At 40.8% G+C, this 21,051-nt stretch overlaps 4 protein-coding genes across 4 annotated transcripts; 2 read left to right on the forward strand and 2 right to left on the reverse strand.

Annotated features, from left to right (window-relative positions):
* The first annotated feature begins 127 nt into the window (after window positions 1-127).
* Window positions 128-2,841, forward strand: ndufaf1 (NADH:ubiquinone oxidoreductase complex assembly factor 1). The gene is made up of 5 exons (XM_079286899.1): window positions 128-348; window positions 973-1,512; window positions 2,052-2,237; window positions 2,433-2,507; window positions 2,664-2,841. The coding sequence occupies exons 2-5, from the start codon at window positions 1,000-1,002 to the stop codon at window positions 2,802-2,804; spliced, it is 915 nt and encodes a 304-aa protein (XP_079143025.1). The 5' UTR covers window positions 128-348; window positions 973-999; the 3' UTR covers window positions 2,805-2,841.
* Window positions 2,842-2,956: 115 nt separating this feature from the next.
* Window positions 2,957-6,553, reverse strand: nusap1 (nucleolar and spindle associated protein 1). The gene is made up of 12 exons (XM_079286898.1): window positions 6,366-6,553; window positions 6,114-6,182; window positions 5,785-6,000; window positions 5,403-5,583; window positions 5,171-5,254; window positions 4,916-5,028; window positions 4,756-4,806; window positions 4,508-4,680; window positions 4,101-4,264; window positions 3,888-4,004; window positions 3,703-3,808; window positions 2,957-3,612 (listed from the first exon to the last, which is right to left on the reverse strand). Exons 1-12 carry the CDS (start codon window positions 6,483-6,485, stop codon window positions 3,525-3,527), a joined length of 1,482 nt encoding a protein of 493 aa, XP_079143024.1. The 5' UTR covers window positions 6,486-6,553; the 3' UTR covers window positions 2,957-3,524.
* Window positions 6,554-6,899: 346 nt separating this feature from the next.
* On the forward strand, window positions 6,900-9,173 carry oip5 (opa interacting protein 5). Its single transcript, XM_079286447.1, has 5 exons — window positions 6,900-7,149; window positions 7,385-7,451; window positions 7,820-7,942; window positions 8,158-8,239; window positions 8,718-9,173. Exons 1-5 carry the CDS (start codon window positions 6,987-6,989, stop codon window positions 8,808-8,810), a joined length of 528 nt encoding a protein of 175 aa, XP_079142573.1. The 5' UTR covers window positions 6,900-6,986; the 3' UTR covers window positions 8,811-9,173.
* Window positions 9,174-15,144: 5,971 nt separating this feature from the next.
* Window positions 15,145-19,930, reverse strand: chp1 (calcineurin-like EF-hand protein 1). Its single transcript, XM_079286689.1, has 7 exons — window positions 19,558-19,930; window positions 19,159-19,231; window positions 18,211-18,291; window positions 17,513-17,640; window positions 17,319-17,380; window positions 16,546-16,668; window positions 15,145-16,021 (listed from the first exon to the last, which is right to left on the reverse strand). The coding sequence occupies exons 1-7, from the start codon at window positions 19,622-19,624 to the stop codon at window positions 15,968-15,970; spliced, it is 588 nt and encodes a 195-aa protein (XP_079142815.1). The 5' UTR covers window positions 19,625-19,930; the 3' UTR covers window positions 15,145-15,967.
* Between the last annotated feature and the right edge of the window lie 1,121 nt (window positions 19,931-21,051).

Consider the following 21,051-nt stretch of genomic DNA (forward strand, 5'->3'; position numbering starts at 1 on the left):
ATCATATTACTTTATTGATAGAGTTGATATGAAGAACACGAGGACATTGACGGTTAGCTAAGAATGGAACTACATACTGATTGTGAGTGTGTCAGTCAGGAGATACATCTTGGGTGCACTACTGCGATCTTCAAGGTCCACCGATAAATCAACCTTTTACTGTTGAAGCTTAAATCTGTAGCTCCGTGAGTTGAGTTCTTGTATTTGTAAATGAGATCAGCACACGACCAGTTTATAAATGTTTTCAATCCATAACAGTGTTTTAAGGAGATAACTTAATGGTTTTGTCAGACTAATCCAAGAACCGAAGTCGGGGAAATATCCATCCGTCACCCTTTGTTGCTCACAGTAAGTAGAAACAGATTCTACTAAATATGTATTCAATATCCCATTCCATTCTGCAGAGTAACGTTTATGTAGACCGTATTCATTGCAACGTTAGCTATGTTTTTAAATGCTCTCAAAATGTGGTCTCACTCATTCATGTACTAACTAGAGGTTTCAACATTATGAAGAATGCAAAAACTGCTATATTCCTCTCAGTTACCATCGTGAAATAAGAGCAAATCTTAACTCAAACTCTTTGCCATGTGTGAAGCTCAGACCAGCAAATGCTTTGTATTTATTTATATACTGTATGTAAATGTAACAATTAAGTAAAAACTGCAAAAGATTTAAAGTGTCATCAGAGCTTCAGTAAATATATATAGATATTTTTAATCATCACCAGAAACTGGTTTGCGCTGTATGTGAAGACATAGGCTACTAATACAGCACATATGCCAAGAGGACATCAGTGTATGAATTAGTGTAGAAAGTCTAAGTGAAACGACAAGTGCAATTTATTAGTTCAAATCATAATTGATTACATTTTATTCTTTTGTAATTTCAAGACACTTAACGTTGATAATCCATAACCACTTTGAAACCTCGGGGGGTAATGACACTATTTTTCTGTGTGATGTATCCCAGGAGTGAACCATCCATATCACTGCTGAAATGTCTCTGCCAAAGCTCACACGTCTCCCCTCAGTGAAGCTGTTGAGCTCCATCCAGCACCACCAGCTGCTGCTCCCCTCCATCACTCCTCCCACTGCGCCCAGAAGAGCTGTGAGTCAGGGCGAGTACAGACGACCCGGCCAGCCCAGAGAGGACAAGTTCCCAGGGCAGCCGATTAACTTTGGCTTCTCAAAGGGTTTTGAGGGGATAAAGAAGCATTTCACACTGCTGAAGAAGGAGTTCTCTGACCGCTGGGTTGGTCCACAGGGCAAACCCCTCCTTGAGCACATGTTGGAGCAGAACCGAGTGGTATGGGAGTTCAGAGGCCCAGAGAGCCTGGACCAGTGGACGGTGTCCTCAGACCGTGAGATAGGAGGCCAAAGTGAAGCTTACTTGAAGCTCGGCAAAAACATGAATACCTGTTTCCTGTACGGGACTCTGAGCGCTACTCCTCCAAGGGATGGAGAAACACGCTACAGTGGCTACTGCACCATGCGCTCAAAGCAATCACTGGTTAGTGCCTTGCTGTTTTTTTTTCTTCCAGAAGGTTTAGAAATCATACACTCACTTCTAATGAGGTTGGAGAGTTACTGTAGAATCCTGCACCATTGAAGATACTGAACATGTTCTCTGGAAATGTCTCCGTCAGAGGCTGATTTCACAACTCAATACATTTAAATATGCCTACTTTAGCCCAATAAATACATAAATATAAGCATAAGTATTTCCCAACCATTATGGATCATGATGTTTATATTAATAGGTAATGTTCTCCAAGTAAACAGATATTTAGACATTTATTGATAATTGTGGATCTTTTATGTCACATGCGCCTCGATCTAGCCACTTTGGCAGGGAGCCGGATATCTGTTTACCAACTGCCATCATTATTGATTCCCAATACGGGAATCTCTCCTCCTATATTGATCATTTCTTGGCTTTTGTATTGCAATGAAAACCTGTCCACACCCAAGGTCTGGAAGTGGCAGTTATTTGGCAGATACAGCTGCTCTGGACCTGCACTTAACCCCAAAACGTTTTGTCTCTCCTAGGCTTCATTCGATAGAAAAAAGCACAATGATTTGTCCAGTTTCAACACCCTGCATTTGAGAGTACGCGGTGACGGACGTCCGTGGATGATCAACATTGCCACAGAAACATACTTCTCACACCAGAAAGATGACATATACAATTATTTCCTGTACACCAGGGGAGGCCCCTACTGGCAAGATGTCAAGGTACGCAAAAGCTAAATAAAACACTTCGTGAGGGTTCTAGTGCCATGATATATGTTTGTGTACCAGAAGAAATCGCACAGAATTTGGAGATGGTGTTGCCACAATTATGCTTTTAGTTAAAGCAGTTTGATGTTTTTTCTTTTGTCTATTATGAAATGTAAGCAGTCCTAACACTAGTGTGTTACTCATCTACAGATACCTTTCTCCAAGTTCTTCCTTACAAGTCGTGGGAGGATACAAGACGACCAGCATCCTCTCTGGCTGGACAAGGTAGAGTTAAAGTCAAACTAACGTGGCATCAAATACAGAGAGGCAAAGTAACAATTGCCTGAATATATCTTTCAACCTTTGACTATCATTCTAATACATTTAGTTCACCTCATGTGCTTATTAGTTTATATTTACCACATCTTTTTGTATTTGCAGGTTAACACCATTGGATTTACCTTGGGGGATAAAGCAGACGGTCCGTTCCAGCTGGAGATTGATTTTGTTGGGGTCTGCAAAGATTATGCTCACACTGAGGAGTTTGCCTACGAGGTGTACAAGAGAAATCCGGAAATTTGAGAGCAACTGCTGAAACACTGCAGATGAACGGTTATTCAATAATGGCCAGGTTATACTGAAACTACCAATAAACAAGTCCACCACCTTCTTGGGGACAATCAGTCACATCCCATCCATCATTCCTGCAGAAGTAAAAGCCCCGAGGAAGTTACTGGTTATAAAATGATATTTTATTACAAGACATTAACTGAGACATCTTGCTGCTTTAAAAACAAATAAAAAAAGTTGGTTATCTTGTTCCAAGACTTGTATGAGACACATTTTCCTCGAACAGATGTTAAACAACCAGATCTAAAGCCAGAACCATGAACAATAAAAAATACATCTCATGTGACTTTGAAACATTTTTTGTGGAACAGATTTCCTTACATCATGAAGCCTAAACCGCAAAAGAAACTTCAACTTGCAGACAAGGGACTCATTTTATCGGTCCGTCCAGAACGATAAAAACAAAGCACATCAAATTATAAGAACAAAATTACAATTTTAAATGCAGCAAAACAGGATATTGATTAAAAACAAAAAAAGCATCAGTAAGAGCTGTAAGGTGTAAACACTACACCATGAGTCAAATCTGAAAGAACCGGTTTGGTAGGTTAGATAGAAGCAGAAAACGAGAGCTTCCTGACAGACTAAAAGAGACTGCAGGAATGAAAGTGTCAAAATATTTACAGTGGAGAAACACGCTGTACAAAACGTCTACAGACAAGCACGATATTTTTACATCATGACAAGGCCTCTCCTTGCCCCAAGCATACTCGCTTTCTTCTGCTTCCGGTCTTCGGCTTGTTTTGCTCTCCTGTCCCCCCTAAAATAAGATAAGAGACTGATGTTTTACGAGTCATTTCTAATGGGAGATGAATCTATATCAGCCAGTGTGCTTTCAGTTTAAACATACCGTGTCTGGACTTTGGGCTGTTTGTAATTATTCTGATGAGAGTTGCCAATCAGTGACTTGTTTGCTGCTGCGTTTTCTTGGTTGTCTGCAAACGGCTTGAGTTTACCTAGAAACATAAAAACTGTGATTTGGCCGTCGACTGAAACTATATTTCAGAGAAACAGAAATAATACGTGGCGTTGTACCTGAATGAGGCTTGTAGGTGAGCGCACGAGAAAGACTGGCTTTCAGATCAAAGCCTGACTTGTTTTGTGCTCCGGGGGTTGTTGAAGTACTTGTGTTGCCGATGAAAACAAACGCTCCTTTGGAATTAAGCGAGGGAGAAATTAAAATCACACTTTACGCACATATTTAGGCAAATGAAGATCTATTTCCAAGGATTAAAAAGACAAAGGTACCTGGAGATTTTGGGGCAGGGAAAGTTGAAATATTGGCATTTCTGGGCTTTCCTCCATCAGCGGGCTGTTTTTGTGGGGTGCTGGAGGTCACACAGAGCGTCTTGCGTGCCAGCGTCTTCACAGAGGACCCGTTGTTCTTGTTGTTACGAGTGGCTTCTGAGAACCTGCAAACACATGTGGCTGTTAAAGCGTTGCATTGAACACCACATATTAAAGAGATGCATTTCATGTCAGTGGAATAGTTCTCGACAAAGTAATCTAAATTACAGGGTATGTTTCTGTTGATTAGGGTGTAAAAAGGCCATTTGACGCAATGCTGTAAAACAATGCATCCTGAAAAGTTCCTTGTAAGAATGTTATGAAACAATTTGTCCACAAGAGAGTGGCAGAGAAGGAAAGCGACTCACCGAACATTGATCCTGCGAGTGGAAATGACAGACGGTCTGAACGGAGCGTCTTCCTTCCCTGCAGGTTTATTTGGAGGAGCTTTAATGGCCGAAAGCAACGTGCGCCTGTCCTCAGCTGGTCTCTTGGTCACAGAGACAGGGCTGAACATGGAAGCACGACTCTGATTTGCCTTCTGTAGAACACATGAATTCAGTCCATCACCTTCACTGCACTCTGGATGTGATGATGAGCTGGTGAGGATACCTACCACTTGAGTTTTGCCCTCAACTTGCTGCGGTTTAGTTTTGGCTGAAAGCCTCTAAAAAAGATCAAATGAAACACAAATTAAAAAAACAAATCAAAACACAAACAGAACTTAAATATGTTTGGATTAAATCAACCTAAACGGTTTTGAAGCTTTTGAGTACCTTCAGTTTTTTAATTGAACTTCTGGAAGTCTCCATCTGCTTGGTCTTTCGCTGGACATAGGTGTCAATCGACTCCATCTTGTTAAACTGTGCCTCGTGGAGTTTTTTAAAGTCTATAAAAGAGACGTAATTTACAAAAAATATTTTGATTCGTTAGTGTGGGAGAACCACTGCCTTACTGTAATGTGGTCTCTGAATCGTTGGTTTAAAAGAAGATTGGGAGAGCGCAACAAAAAACAACAATAAAGAACTTACTCGGGGTGACAGGATTCAACAACGGCTTGTTCTTCTGCTGGCGTCCTTGGAAGCAAGGGATTTTACAGGCTCTGGCCACTTTTTCTGGACAGACATTCAGAATGCATGTCAAATTAAAGATGAGCACTTGATCACATCTGAAGAAAGACGGCTGCAGCGACACATTAGGCTCCAGAAGGAACAGGCTATTCAAAGCAGAAGAAATCAATAGTTACACATTTGTACAACTGACCTGTGTCACTCTGCACAGGTGCTTCATCCTGAATGTCAGGCGGCGACTGCTGCTGCTCAATGCCTGTGGCCGGGGGCTCCTGGGGAGGCTCAGCTTCACTTTTGTCAGAATCCTTGGTAGAGGACACTTTTCTCTTCTGAGCACCACGGGGTGGACTAGATGCAGCCACTTCAGTGTCACCCTTAAAAAGGAACAGATGTTCAGTCTTTAAACATCCTGAATGCAAATTGACACAGCAGCAAAGCAACCCTGTGCATAGGGATCTTAGTACCAAGCTTGGAATATGGTGCCAACGAGGAATACACATGCACAATAACACGTGCCAGGATGCAGACATTGTTTTCGATATATATAAACGTGAGTATGTTATGATGATCTCTACCTCTGTAGCACTTGGAGGTGACCTGGCATCACTCTCAGTCACTGCTGCAGTATCACAGATCTTTCTCTTGGTACCGTTTCTTTTGCCTCTGCGTGTGTTCACAAACACAGCGCGACTGAAAACGTCTTCATTGCCAGATGAGTCTTTATTTTCCTGAGCACCGTCTTGTGTCACACTTTCGTCTTCCTGAACGGTCGTAACATCGGTCTCTTGTACCTGGAGAACACCATAATAATACACCGGTACATGTACAGGTATTCATTTAAAAAGGACACGATTGAAAATTGATTTTAGCAGTGAAACAGAACCAGTAGCCATGATTAAGTTACCTGTCCTTCCTCCTGCTGGTCATTTTCTCGTTTATAATGCTGCTTGATCGCTTTCAGGAGTTTATCGGCCTGTTTTCGAAGAAAACAATGTTAGCTAGTTGAGTAGATTTCGCCAAATGCAAACGTTAGTTACCTAACGTTAGTTAGTTAGAATAATTCGAGTAACCGTTAGCGTAGCTTAGCACAGTTGGAAAATAACCTGCACGTATTTCTGAGTTAATTTAAAAATAAGTAAACCTACGTTAACGTTACCTTCATATTCGCTTTGAGCCCGAGCTCCTTAGCGAGGCTCCTCAACTCTGAATATTTCATGGAGTCCAAATCCATCTCGGTGTGGTAGTTTATTCCGTTTTGTGAGGAAGAAATCAGCATACACGCGTTTACTTTGTCACGCACCGCGAGCTGTGGTTGTCTAACGGTTCAAAAGTACTCCGATTCAAAACACAGCAGCGGGAGCCATGTGATTGGCTCCTGCGTGTGACCGGATGTACCTCGCAGCCAATCAGAGCGACAATACTTTTTTTTTTGCGTTCAGCCCATTGTTAACGTAATGTAACATTTGAGCCATTTATCTTAGTACGTTAGCGTTCTCGCTTGAATTTTGACGCGTAAGATAAGTCAGATATTATTTTTACTTTTTATTGTGCTTTTTTTGAATCACTTGATTTTGTTGAAACAGATTTTCTTTGCCAGTATATCGGCATTTACACATTACTCCACGTGGTGGCGGTGTTTACATCGATCACACTGACGTTGCAGCACGTCAAAGGGGGTAAAATACGAGGAAGAGACGTCCTGCTTTCTGCAGCCGAGTTCAAATCCTCAAGCGGGACAACGAGCCAGCTAGCTTTTGCTCTGTAAATCTCCTTTGACATGGAATTTGACGAGACCCTTATGATCCAACGTACACGCGCAGCAAAGATGGCTGAACACAAACAGCGGATGACTCTCCACTGTCAGCAATGCCACGCTGTGTTGGGGGACTCCCTCGGCATCTGTGGGGAGATTGAATGTATGGACTCCATCGTGTGTATAAGTAAGTTTGCTTCAGTTGAATGAACTAGGTTGGCCTGGTTTTTATGATTGTTTTATTTTTTAGATGCAAAAACATATTGCATTCTGCAGAAATGTAGTTTTGTCTTTATCTCTGCCACTTTGTTTCCTGGTGAGACTTCTAATATGTGCTCCTGTACCCTCCCCACATCGCTGATAATCACATGCTTCATCCCAATACGATACTAATCAATACTTTCCTGCTTGCCTCCCCTCAGGAGTGACCAACAATGTGGTCATCAGTGATGCCATGGAGTCAGGACACAAAGGGGAAATGGCTAGTTGGTGAGTGAGAAAAACAAGCTCCAAAATATACTTAAAAACAGTGTCAGTAGCCAACTCACGTGGGGAAAGTTAAATAATGTTAAAAAAATACTATTTGTTACTATTATACGTTTCCTGCCTGAACCTTACTCGCTATAAAGTGATTTAAATAAATTTGCATCTACATATTTAGAGCATTGTTGTCTTCAACCTTTCGAAGGACACATACACATATATAAACAATCAAGTAATGCATATAACACAACATCCCTATACACGATAATGGAATATCAGATTTAGGTAGTCCCACATAAAACCTCTTCATGCTGTTGACTGTTGTGATTACAGGTTAAAGGTTTCTGTCTGTGTCCTACTGGTTTTCCTTTCAGCATCTACAGTTCTCTAAAATGTCGCGGCTGCCGCTGTGCTGTGGGGAAAGTCATTCACTCCGCCCCGTGGTGTCTGGCCACGGTTCGCTCCATGTTTCTCCTCCACAAAGCAGACATCAGTTGGTAAGCTCCGCTGCCTCCGTGAGCACACGAGCATATTGACTTCTTCAGTGTCTAGATGGCTAAAGTAAACCGGTGCTTTGTGAGTGTTGCTCATCCCATGAATTGCTTTTTTTTTAAAGCTCATGTTAGGGATCAAAACAGCCAATTCGTGTTTTTTTTTCCACTGATTCATTTTATGGACATTGTTGGTATGAATGTATTTTTTCTATCCGCAGTTACATCCTCAACTGCAGCTCGATGGTGACGGCATCCTCACTGACATTTGATCTGAAGCCTCTCAGAGAACGCATGAATAAGGTGACACAACCGCATCTCATACTGTTTATACCTGTACCTACAACTGCAGTGCTTCACGTCAATCTAATACTCATAATAATCTCATCCTCACGTACGATAAGCACTAACTTGTTCTATGATGGTTAATGTTCTTGGTCTGATTCAGACATTTTTATGCATTTTAATGAGATGCCTGTAAACGACGAGTCCTTTTAAAAGACACATTTTGTCCCCTTGAAGAGAATGAGCTGTAATGTTGCGCTATTACCGATCAGCCCCAGCTGTTCTGAGGAAGCCTCTTGATTAATTAAGTGGCACTCAGCATTTCATCAAATCCAGTTCCCTTTGAATTTGTACTTATGAATTTTCCTACATGTTGTAGTGGGTCAAAGGACTACTGTGTAAAGTAAATCCAGGCAGGAATGATCGATGATTTGGGCCAAAAACCAATATTTTATATCGACTGTATGTAAGAAGATTTGTCTTTTTGTCGTGGCAGGTGAGGCAGCAGTTTGAAGCACAGTTGGATCAGCTGTCACACATGAAGAGCAGATTGGCTGACCGGAGTGTTAGCAGTGAATCCGTCAAGTAGTGTGCACACACAACCTCGTCCATGTGTCCTCTACTCTGTCCCTCTTGTAGACCAGTTTGGGTTGTAAATTGTCGTTTTTTTCTTCTCCGTGTTTCCGTTAAACATTTTCGATGATGCACATAAATGCTATTTTGGTCTCATTCATTAGTTTGGATCAATGTCTGCAGATGTATTGTGTTGCAGTTTAAACACTCTAAAACGAACGTAAATGTATCGGCCACCATTAGTATCTCGTGTTTTTAGCTACCCTGAAACGTAGTCAGAACCACTAGGCCATTAACACTATCTACTATAGACAGGATATGAAAAACTGTCTTGTAAACTGAACTCCCAAGAACTATTGTATCACTTGTATTTCGCTGTCTCCCCTTTTCTGTATTTTTGTTGCAAATTGTTGATTTCCCATTTCTTCTTTTGAGGGGATTTAATAAACACACAATCTGTTATTCGAGAGCTTTGTAGGTGCAGGTAGCCAAGATGTTATACTTTATAATAGCCAGGCTAGCGGTTTGGCCCTGCTGCTAGTCTTTATGCTAAGCTAGGCCAGTTGCCTCCAGGTCCATAGCGCCATACAGCCTGAGAGTGGTAACGAGCTTTTTTTCATTACCATTTCTACTCTACTGCTGATGTTGTACATTATGTCATTCATTCCACAACAGCACTCAAACTGTAAGTAAACATCAACACCCAGCCCTCCAATTGGCACCATGCTGCATTTTATTGCTGAATTTCTGATATTCTTTTTTTTTTGTTCATACAAAACCAGACAAGAGGCACGTAATAAGCATGCCCATGTCCTCCCTCTGGAGTGCATAGTTTCTACACAGTCCACCTCGGTGGACAAGTTCACCAACAAAGTCATTAATCATTGAACCTATACGCTTTTGTATAGTTGTTTTCTTCATGGGAACGAAGGCTGATCAGTGTATTTCAGCTGCACTGTGGCTGTACTGCCATGGTCATGTTCGACACAACAGAGAGAGAGCAGAAACACTTGAAACTACTCTTCTTTTTTCGGTGCAATTTACTCTGTAAAAACCACGAGTGGTGGTCAAAGCTACTTCAACACGCTTGCTGTTGTGTCAAACAACCGTCCCCAGGCTGTCACCTTGTCACAGAACATCTGATATGAACATAATTAATTACTCATTCACATTACAAAGTTGGATTATTGCATGCAATACAAATCATTCATTATTCCGCTAAATCATGCATATTGTTGTTTTTAAACCCCCATATATTCATGTTGCTAGACGGCTACTTGTTTATAAATTGCGATTATAAATCCCCACAAAGAGCATTACGGGGTTTTTAGAACACAGTATTCAAGACAGGATGGTGGTGATGACAGTGCAAGTTAGTACATAGAGAGAAAGTGCTTTTCAAACAAGTGTCAAGTTCATTCAGTAAGTCCTTTGCAGCCACAGAGTTACTGAAAGTCTACATTTCTAAAGGAAGAGTGATTGGGGGGGGGGGGGTGGATGTAAAAATGCTACAAAGGATTTTAAATTCAAAGCATCTCTCATGTACCGATCGGTTTACATTATAGTTTTGGTGTTGAAAGAATACAAGGCGGAGAAACATGTAAGTGTGTAAAACACGATGCTACAGCTGTCCTCACACACACACACACTTTGTTCTGCAGGAAGTATCCCAGACCTTCACAAGCGATACTGTATTCTAAAGCCAAATATTATACGGCTCCCAAAGAAAGTGATTAAAAGATAGCTACCACCCGGAGGCGTAAAAAAGAGAGAGACTCCTTTTAACACGTACACCCTGGCACTAAACTCATGCATTATTGTAGGTTATTGCTTCTAAAACTATAATCAAATACAATTTTATGGATTAAAATATCTCGCTCTGAATCTCAAAACTGTGAGGTATTATGTACAATACAATATCATGATGAGATCTTAATTCTAAGACTGAAACGTAACGTCGGACCCCAACCAATTATATCCAAATCTAAGATTAAAGATCGATTCTTATCGAACATTCCTCTCAAGGTTTCTATCAATGTCACAGCTGAGACTTGGGATTTTTTTGGGAGCTATTTAACTGTCGCACGATTACTCTCGAATTATTTTGGTGCTTGAGAGTTCATAAATATAATTTAGGACATCTCTCAAGCTTTTGTCCTACTAAGAATCCTACAGCAGTCCTGTTAGAAATAACGTACTCATATTGAGCATATCCGCCGATACAAACTTGAATTCACACTTATTAACTGCATATCCTGATTGTGTCATACTTTATATGTTTCATTACGCTCCTTATTCCACAGCCTAAACGTGGAATAAAAAGGAGACCTTGCATTCGTTTAAGATTGTAGAGCGAAGCTGTATCTAAATGTAGTTTGATCAAAAAGGTTGAGTACGTAAATCTACCGTCATCTACTTTACAGAAGTGGTTTCCACAGTTTTGAGCTCCAGTTTCGTCTAGAATTGGATTTCACTATTCTTCATGAAGCAAGCGTCACTACTGGTCATGCATGGCTACTGTAGTGCTAGCACCACAGTCCCGCTAAACAAGCTAATGCACATGAGTCTATACATATCTTAATGGAAGACATTGGTGATTTTGTTGCTTTCAAACAACTTGTCACTTGTTTATACAATATACAGTTTGGTCAACAACATGACAGTTAAGATCAAATATTGCACAAATCCCGGTCAATGTGATTTTTTTTATATATATATAAAAAGAAGGAAAGTAAAAGTTGAAGAAATGAGAGCAGGGTTTCGTCTGAGTAAGGACAAATCCACGGTAAGCATGAATCAGAGGAGCTGCTATTCCAGCTCTGGTGTCTCTCGTCTTACTGGCAGGCAGAGACCAAGCCGCATGTTTGAGACGACACATTATTTTGTCTTATTTCATATCTCAATAACAATATATGGAGAGTATGTCACACATTGAATATTTTCAAAGACTATTTCTCGTCTAATTAAGAACTGTCGTGCAAAATAATCCGATTTTCTTAGAAATTTGAGTCAGTACGTGCTTGTTATTATCAATTTAGATGACGTAATTGTGTTTCACGACAACTTATTTCATCACCAAATGATTCCATTGAAAGACGATAAATACCGGTAGACATATTGAATTATCGCCCGGCTCTACACAAGAGGAATCAAACGGTGAAGTCTGTCTCTACCTGCAGCGTTTAAATAATGTTCATCCGTGTCTGATATGAGAGCTCATGTTAAAAAGGAAAAGAACAAATCCACTGAGAGAGACTAAATAAAATTAAGTCATGGGAAGGAAAGACAAAATTGAAGATAACATTTAGGGAAGAAAACTGGACTTTCAGAATAAAAGACTAACTTTAAACCCTGTAAAATGCCAAAGTTTAGTGACATCAAGGATAAAATCACAAGGGGAATATTTGTAATTCTGTCTCGACCTTAAATTTGTGAATAAACCTGCGGACTTGACAAAAGGAGAACACCGAAATGCAAAAATGGGAACGTGGAGTAGAAATACTACATTGTGACTTTCCTTTAGAACAGATGCATAGGACAGCTCAGTCTGAGTGAGTCTTCATAATGCTTGTAGTTACAGTACATGACAGTACGCATCATGTGCTTCTGGGCTGCTCGGCCGTCTATTCATCGGTCAACAACCTCACTTATTAACCCTCTAAAACGAAATATATACATTTAACTGCTGTGGCGCTTGACAACCATTAAGTTACTTGTACTGATGGCGATGAGGTAGTGCAACCCCAAAAAAAACACATCCTATGAGTCTAATTTCATCACCGGCCTTGATCTTTGCTACAGTATCTTGTGTCTTTACTCTCTTCCCAGCAGTTTGTTCATTATCAAACGGCTTTGATCTAATTACAGAGCGGCTGGGGATCTTTTTTTTTTACTACGGTATTTAGGAAGCATCAGTGACTACGTTTACATACAGCCAGATTACAGTCGAAAGCAGATCTGACTGAAAATGCCCAAAACAATGGAGACTTTCAGTCTATCACACTGAGAACTGAGCCTTTTGCTGCATGTAGACGTAGTCAGAGTGTGCAGATGGAGGTCAGACTGGATTTTGGCAGATGGCCTGATCGCATGGCAGAAACAGGTCAGGACAGGGGGGGGGGGGGGGGATGCTGTGGAGGAGACGGGGCCAATGTCCCAGCAACAGCAGGAAGGAGGGCACCCGTGTCCCAAAAGCCCAGAAGAGCTCATCTTCACAATGACTCCTCGTCCTTTACCTCCAGAGGTCTGGGTGGTCATGGAAGTGATCCGTCGATGGTGCTAATTTGAAGGGAGACGATCTTCCAATCGGGGCTTCGGCTGGTTTTACAACTGCATTGCCTGGAAAAAGCCATCCTAGAATAAAAATGTACACGTAATTTCATCATAATAGAATGTAGTTAATTTGAATCAGTCGCTTATAAAGATGAGCAGCTGAAAGACAAGATTATATTAATAATATCATCTAGAAATCTGCTTATTTCTCAATAAACAGCTCTAATTTATAGAAACCATGTTGTCTAATTTTTGTAGATACTGATTGTTGTGACTACCGTAGTAATCATTCGATTAGCAAAATGTATATTTAATATAGGAGTGAATTTTCCTTTCTTTTTTTTAAAACACATTGCCAATTCCCAAAACAAGGAAAATGTGTAGAAAGGGTCCGGCTATGACTGAAGAGCACTGACCTTGGTCCGGAATGATGCAGAGGTATTTCCACTGGGGTTCGAGCTGCTGCAGCTCACAACGGTAAACAAAAGCCAGAGGGGTTTCTTCTTCTACGGTGACACATTCAGCTCTCCCAAACTGGACGTACGCCGGGTTCCGGGGCCGCGCCGGGTGAGGACACATTTAGAGAAGAATAAACCGATAAACCACGGAGAAGGTCTCTCTTTTTCTCCCTCCCTGCGTCCCGGAGAGGAGAAGGTTTCCCTCGTCCCCTCAGTCTCCGCACACCCTCCACCCTACGCCATTTTCGCTGTGTTACTACCAGCCAACGAAAGAGCGTTACGATTGTGCAGATGACCTGTCAATCAAACTGAAAAGCCCGCCCCGGATGTACTTCATTACGTCTGACATTTACCAATCAGCTTTGTGGTGCGTTTACTTCCGTCAACTGACAGCACAAGTATGACCAGAATAATCAAGAAAGGCATGATTTAATTATTTTAACTGTAGGTTAGTGTGTGGGTATCAAACGCAGAATGTACATCAGCATTAAAAACACAAATTCTGAAATACAGCCCTTTTAAATAGTAAATTATTAATGTATAGTTAGAGGTCTGTTAATACTATGCTAGGTGGTCTAGCTAACTGGGCTAGTTGCGTTAACACTGAAACAATTAACTAAGTTAGCTTGTTTTGATTGATTAGCATCAACCGACAGAATAAATATATTTTGTATATTTATGTAGCTTTTATTATTCATAAAGCTAAACTGTATAAACCTTTCTGATGTTTACTGACAAAACACTTAAGGCAAATATCTGCCAGTTGCAACCCTGTTCTAATTATTATTTTTTTTCCTTCATGTAAAATTAAACTTCGCAAAGTGAACTAGCTAGACTGCTAGAGTATTAAGTACATCATCTCTTATGAGAATAGGTGCGGTAACAAAGGAAAGCACACATTGTAGCCCAAGTCAGCTTGTCATCATAGCCCTGGTTTACTTTGACCTGGGCCTAAGATAAGTGTTCATAGCGACCAAGGACTAAATGAAAACAACCACTTCAATGAATTGGCACAAATTAAGCATGGCACATCATTTATTCAAGTCAAATTCATGAATCACTTTGATAATACCTAGACCAACGTCACATAACGTGTGAATCATATCTGATTGATAATCAGATAATGATTAATAAAATGGTCACGTTGTATTTCCTGCACTCAGCTGCTGGAAGGTGTTCTAATGATTTAACAAACTCACATTGAAGATTAAAGGGTCAGCCATTTGCACAGTTCATGTACGCTAGCCTGTACAGAAAATATATATTGTAAAGCATTCGATTATATATATATATATTTTTTAATCTCTGGAACTGGTCGATGGGAAAAGAAATAGCCAGACAAATATTGAAGCAGTGCATACATCACACACTTTCCTTCGCTACAGGAAAACTGATCAGATATATAGAACCATAGCACGTTATCATGGGGTTGCCTGTGCTAAGTCTACAAACTAACTAATCCACAGCACAAACTCCCTCACAGGGCCCGACACTGTTAGCCAGGGCTTTAAGACTCAATCTGGAAAGCAGGACACGGTGGCAGCTGAATCCTAGCGAGACCATTCAGCAAATGAGCAAGAACAGGTGCTCGGGAAGAAACACACTAGCCAAAGAGATAGCTGCAGTTTTTGTGAAATCTTCTTTATGCCAGTTTTGAACTGAATACAGAGTTCTTTAATCATCACCACACACACACACATGATGAATCAGTGGTGGTCACTGGCTTTGAAAGAGGGTCAAACTCACTTTGGTTCGAGTCCAACAATTGAAACCGGTAATTGCAATCTATTGGCAGTCGCTACGTTAACCCCTATGAAAAATTAAAATACACAAACACGGCGATAGGTTCTGGTTTACGGTTGAGATAACAACTTATAAAAGGGGAACCAAAGCCATGGCACTTCAGTGAGTTACACAAACATCTGTGGAGCAGATCTCTACTTGCTCTGGTCTGACACAAGTCAAAAAAATTCCACTTCTAAACAGACAGTGTTTTCAATGCTAACAAGTTTCACTTTGAGCCATTGCATATTCATACGGAGGACACATCCTGTGCCATCTATCCATTAAACTGCATGATTAAGCCTAAAATAACGTACTCACTGCAATAGCGAAAAGCTTTAATGTACCGAACTGTCAAATCCATGTGAAAAGTGGAACAGCAGTGGTACTAACTGGGACCCTCTAAACGTTTTCTAATAAATAATGCTCCATGATTGAGGAAAAGAAGATTCATATTGCATAGAACAACCCAAGGCACGAAACGTTCCCCTTTGTTGACAGAGCAGTGCAGAGGCAGAACCTCCTGATCTGTAACATGATCTACCCAACGCTCGGTCTGACGGTGTGTTCTCGTAGTGTGGGCTATGACAAGCTGCATGAGGCCGTGTTCTGAAATCAACAGATATGTTGAAGCTCTAACCAAAATAATAATAAAGTTTATTTAATGTAGGAACCGGATGCTCATTTTCTGTTCCACGTCCACCTTCTCCAAGACCTGAGGAAACAATCAAAAAGAGTAAGTTTAGATGCTAAACATATTTCCATGATCTGTAATGTGTAATAGACACAGTCAGGTTCAAACATCGGGTGAAAAACATTTTGCTAAGTATTAACTCATACACACAAAACATTAAGCATGCACTTTGGGGGGGAATAACAGTATCAGGATGTGGAATCAGTTTCAATATTTAAATCCATTTGACTCACAAATTAAGAAAAACGTGTGCTCAAAATAATGAAAACCAACACTTAGATGAACCTCAAAGAATTCATCCCGTGTATTGTAACTACGCAGAAAAGTTCTGCCCCGTTCTCTGTAAAAATGTGTCCTTGAATACATTTATTTTATTTTCTCTGGCTCGTTTGTGTTCCACTGGAGCCTAAAATGTTTAAATTGTACAACATGGTGAAAGCTTTTCATTTATCAAGTAGTTACTAGTTTTGTAGAAACACTTAAACATAAATAAGTACACAAGAGTTTAAGTAAGGGGACACATGCCCTCTGACCACACGACTTGCCTTGATGAATTCACTGAAGGAAATGGAGTTGTCTCCGTTGGTGTCAGCCTCCTGTATGGTCCTATCGGCAATGCTGCCGAGCTGCTCGTCTGAAATGTTTACACCAACCATCATCCGCAAGACCTGGAAGGCACGAACAACAAGTCCCTTCATGGTTAATGAACGCTGGCAAAGATTAAACAACAGTCGTGACGTTTGCACAAACAATATGGTGCAAGATAATTTGTAGTTATAGTAAAACAGGAGCCACACACGACTGTATGAATTACACGACCATAAACACAGCGAACACATATTTACTGAAGAACAGGCAGCAGTACTGCGAGCTGCACGTTCAGAGCGTTAAGAGGCTCGTGCATCACATGAAGCAGGCGACACACTGAGGTGTTTTGTGCAAAACAAGAGATCAGTCTGAGTCATTTAACGCCGAGCTCAGAGCAATTACAGGTCGCACAATGTCACCGAAACCGAGATGGCTTCACAAAGGGACAACAAATAACACGGACGGAGACCAAATACAGGATATTAGTCTGTCTGGGAAGAATCAACCTGTAGTTAAGGAGAGATATCACGTCATTATCGGCACAAATCCCTCTCTCTATGGAGCATTCTGACATGCCGCACAATAGCATTGGTTCCTTTGTTAAAAATAAGACTGAATAGCAAGTATTTTCAGAGGTATCTGGCTGATTTTCCTATTGCGTGAACACGTTGTTTCCACAAACCGTACCGTGACTCAGCGTCTTATTTACGTGACAAACCAAACCACTCACCTGCAGCAGCTCATCCCGAGAGATTTTGTCATCTCTGTCCAGGTCATACAGACGGAAAGCAACTGGAAGAATAGAAGAAATGTACAAGCCATGTCAGACAGCGTTAATCTCACTATTAAATCCAGTGAATGTTCATGGTACTGGTCACCGGCTCAGCCCGGACACGCCCGCGTGTGAGAGAGCTCAACACTCACACAGCAGCTTGTTTGTCCTGCTGTTGAGTGGCTCGCTGACAGCCACGTTCTTGCTCTTGTCGTTGTCCTCGATTGGTCTGAAGTGAGCCAAGGTCCGCATGAAGCCCCTGAAGTTCACCTGGTCCTCTCTAAAGACCAGAGCCACAGAATATTATAACAGCATTAAAGCAGAGGAAAAAAAGGATCTGCTACAAAGTTTGTTGCGGCTCAGATTGCCTTTTCATTCTAGCTGCGGTGGAAACACAATGAAAGCTCAAACTGGTCGGAACCTGAACAGCATATTAGATAGTTAGACACTCTCCACCTATATTCTCAAGTTGTTCTGAAGCAAACAACCCAAAACCAGAGCAACAAGAACGCATCTATAAGCCACGGTTCAAATAAGACGTCTACACATCTGACTTTTGGGGATTTTAATGATACGTTTGGAAACATCTGGTTTTCAACTTTCAGAATGATAAAACAGCAAAAACAAACTGCAGAATATAGAGAAGGAACCTGCGGTGGTCAAAATAAAGTTGAATTTTCCCCCCATAAACACAGGATTGGCAGAAAAGTCTGCAGTCAGACAGCCACAACTGAAAAGCCCGGTGGCCTCGCTCAGATTTGTGGTGGTTGTGACTCAAACCTATAATGCGAACTCCTGCGAAAAAAACAAGATCGTCAAAGACAGCAGAGCAACAACAGGGACGACTCACGCCTCAGGAAAGAACGCGTTGATGATCCGGTCTCCCAGCGGATTGATGGCCAACTCCGGGATCCTCTGGAAATCTTCTCGACTGCAGACATGAGGAGATATGAGATTACAACACATTTAGATGTTGTAAATTCAGGACAATACTACAAATTAATACAGATTTCACACTGTGGTCAACTTTAAAAAGAGACAATACGGTACAACGCTCATGCAGCAATGTCCTCGTTATTCTTTAAAACCTGACTTGATTTGAAATATGAAAACAGGAGAAGAAGAACAGAAAACAGGATGACACATAAACATTCTTGAAAATAGTTTTGGCTGGGGAAAACAGAAGTTGGTCAGCGAGGATATCTGTAAAATATCACTATTGTGGCAACTAATGGAGGATAAGAAGGTCACCTGACCGTGTGCTGTGAATGAAAACACCGGAGTAAGAACAAGCAGAACCAAGAATGTGTGATGTGTAAACACAACGTCTTTCAAAAGAACGACTTCCCTGAATCCAGAGAGGGGTGTATTTCTGTTTTACCCTGTAGACGGATATGCAAATAAACCCCCGAGGCCAAATCAGAGGGCTGTGCTACACAAAGTTTGAAACAAATGTCTGAGCAGCTTTAATGATTACCTTTTTCTTTACCCATTGTTTGTTTTGTCCAGACTAATGCAAGAGCCAGAGGTTAATCACAAACTATTGAAATGTCACACTGAGGTCTCAACTTCAAAAGCTCAACCAAAATCTACCACTGAACTGCTTTGGATCACAACCTACACAAGAAAGGCCAATCACTTCAGACATGTAACTACCCGATCTGTCCACCAGAATAGATTATATAAATACAATGTCTTGTCTGGCTACCTGTCAAGTGTAACCATAACCAATCAGCCACAGCATCTGGCTGCTGTTTAACGTCTTTATTCTCACAGTGGAGGTTGTGTTACTGCTTACCTGAGGGTGCCGTTTTCTCCTTTATCCAGACTGGTGAAGCGGCTGTACAGGCGAGTGATCTGACTGTGAGAGACTGCGGGGAGGACACCAAACAAGTCCAGATCACCAGAAGATAACAGGCATTCATTGCGTCAGTCAAAAATAACTCTTTTCACCCAAATACTAGCCCTCATTACACTTCCAGGAGTCACATTCAGAGCTTGTGTGTGTGCACTCTTTCCCTGTTAGACAGTCCTGCTATATATGCTATTAGATTAAGTTCCTTTAAGTACGTGGTTTATGGGTTTCACTGAAGAAATATTAGGCTTAACAAGTAGCTGGTTTAGTAACGTTACAGTGAAAGGCAACATGCCTCGCACAAGAATGATCTCCACCACCATTAATCAGAGTTCAACTTACAGCCAGTCTCCTTCTTAATTTCTTCAATTTCCTCTTCTCGGAGTAACGTGGACGCTCTGGATCCCATGTTGAAGTGTTAAACGGTGTTAAATAAACGAGAGGACTTGATAGACGTCTTGCGCAACCTAGCCCAGCTGTGGGAGAATCTCAATCCGGATTTATGTTAAAGTTAGCAAACAAGCTAATTTAGCGAGCTAAAAAGCCTGTTTCACTCGTGAAAGCAGTTGGAAACTAACAAAGCCGTTAAACACGACCAGCCGTTTAATGTTCTTTGAGTGATGTATCGCTATAGTCTGTCTGCTAGTTACGCTTTTCTACAGTCTGTCGTGTTTTCATTCTACCAGGACGGGTTACGGCCAAGTTATATTCCTGTTTTATGACGTGGGTGGGAAGTAGAGGGCGGGTCTTAGACGAGGCCACCTCCCTACCAGGACGGCTTCCACGGAATTGGGTATCACAGTTTCTTGCCTTCCTAAAATTCGAAGCTAATGTCTTGTATATAATCCCATTTAAATTTCAAATACCACATTATCCACTCTCTTGATCAAATAAAGTTAACAATCAAATTTCAAAAGAAAACAGTGGATATTTGAAAGTTTGAAAGTAGATATATTACCGTCAGGCAAAGAACAGCTAGCTACAGGAGGGCGGCCAATCCCGTCCTGCGAGGGTGACCATCTCAACCGTAACAGTTAGTCAGCGGTGGAAATACTGTTGAGGGTATTGGCTAGCTATGCTAAATGATAAATGTAATGATAAAAACTAACAAATGATATTAACATCGCCTCTAGACATATTTTAATGAATAATATGATCTGTATATTGTGCGTTTCTTTTCCACACAAAAATCTTTAAAATACTCCCTTTTCTTAATTAAAAAATAATCACAGAAACCTATGAATGTGCATTTTTTAACTAGGCTCAAACGTCAAAGTGCAAAACATATTTTGAGTGAATTGAGGGACTTTATGTGAAGTCAAATACAAATGAACAAATACACATTGTAGGTAATTAAAAGGCAAATATAATAAATAGTAAAATAATGAAAGGCCGTAATAATTAACAAAGGGGCAGACGAATACAGCCGGACATCAATAAAAGAGAAAATCCAAATAAAGAACCTCCACACAAATCCAATTCAGCTTCATCATACTTTTTTTTATTTATTTTAAGATTCAGAAACTATCCACTAGATAGCGCAATTTCATTACTTCACGTGGAGTTGTATTATTTAACGCAGCATTTATTTTTTGACTTCTGTGATGCTGTACTATCGGTCAATTCATTCGATAACAACTAAAAATCTATTTAAGCCAGTCAGACAAACTGTGGCACAGGGACTAATGACAGTAGATAATGTAATTGGGTTTGCAAGTAACTGGTCATGTGCACCTCATGGTGGCGCTAGAGGAGAAGTCAGGGGATCATCAAAGTCAATAGGATTTATTGTCTGTGAACCATGAATGTCTGTGCATGAGACAATTAATCCAGTAG

This window comes from Melanostigma gelatinosum, assembly GCF_949748355.1.
Source record: "Melanostigma gelatinosum genome assembly, chromosome: 16".
Taxonomy (NCBI): Eukaryota; Metazoa; Chordata; class Actinopteri; order Perciformes; family Zoarcidae; genus Melanostigma; species Melanostigma gelatinosum.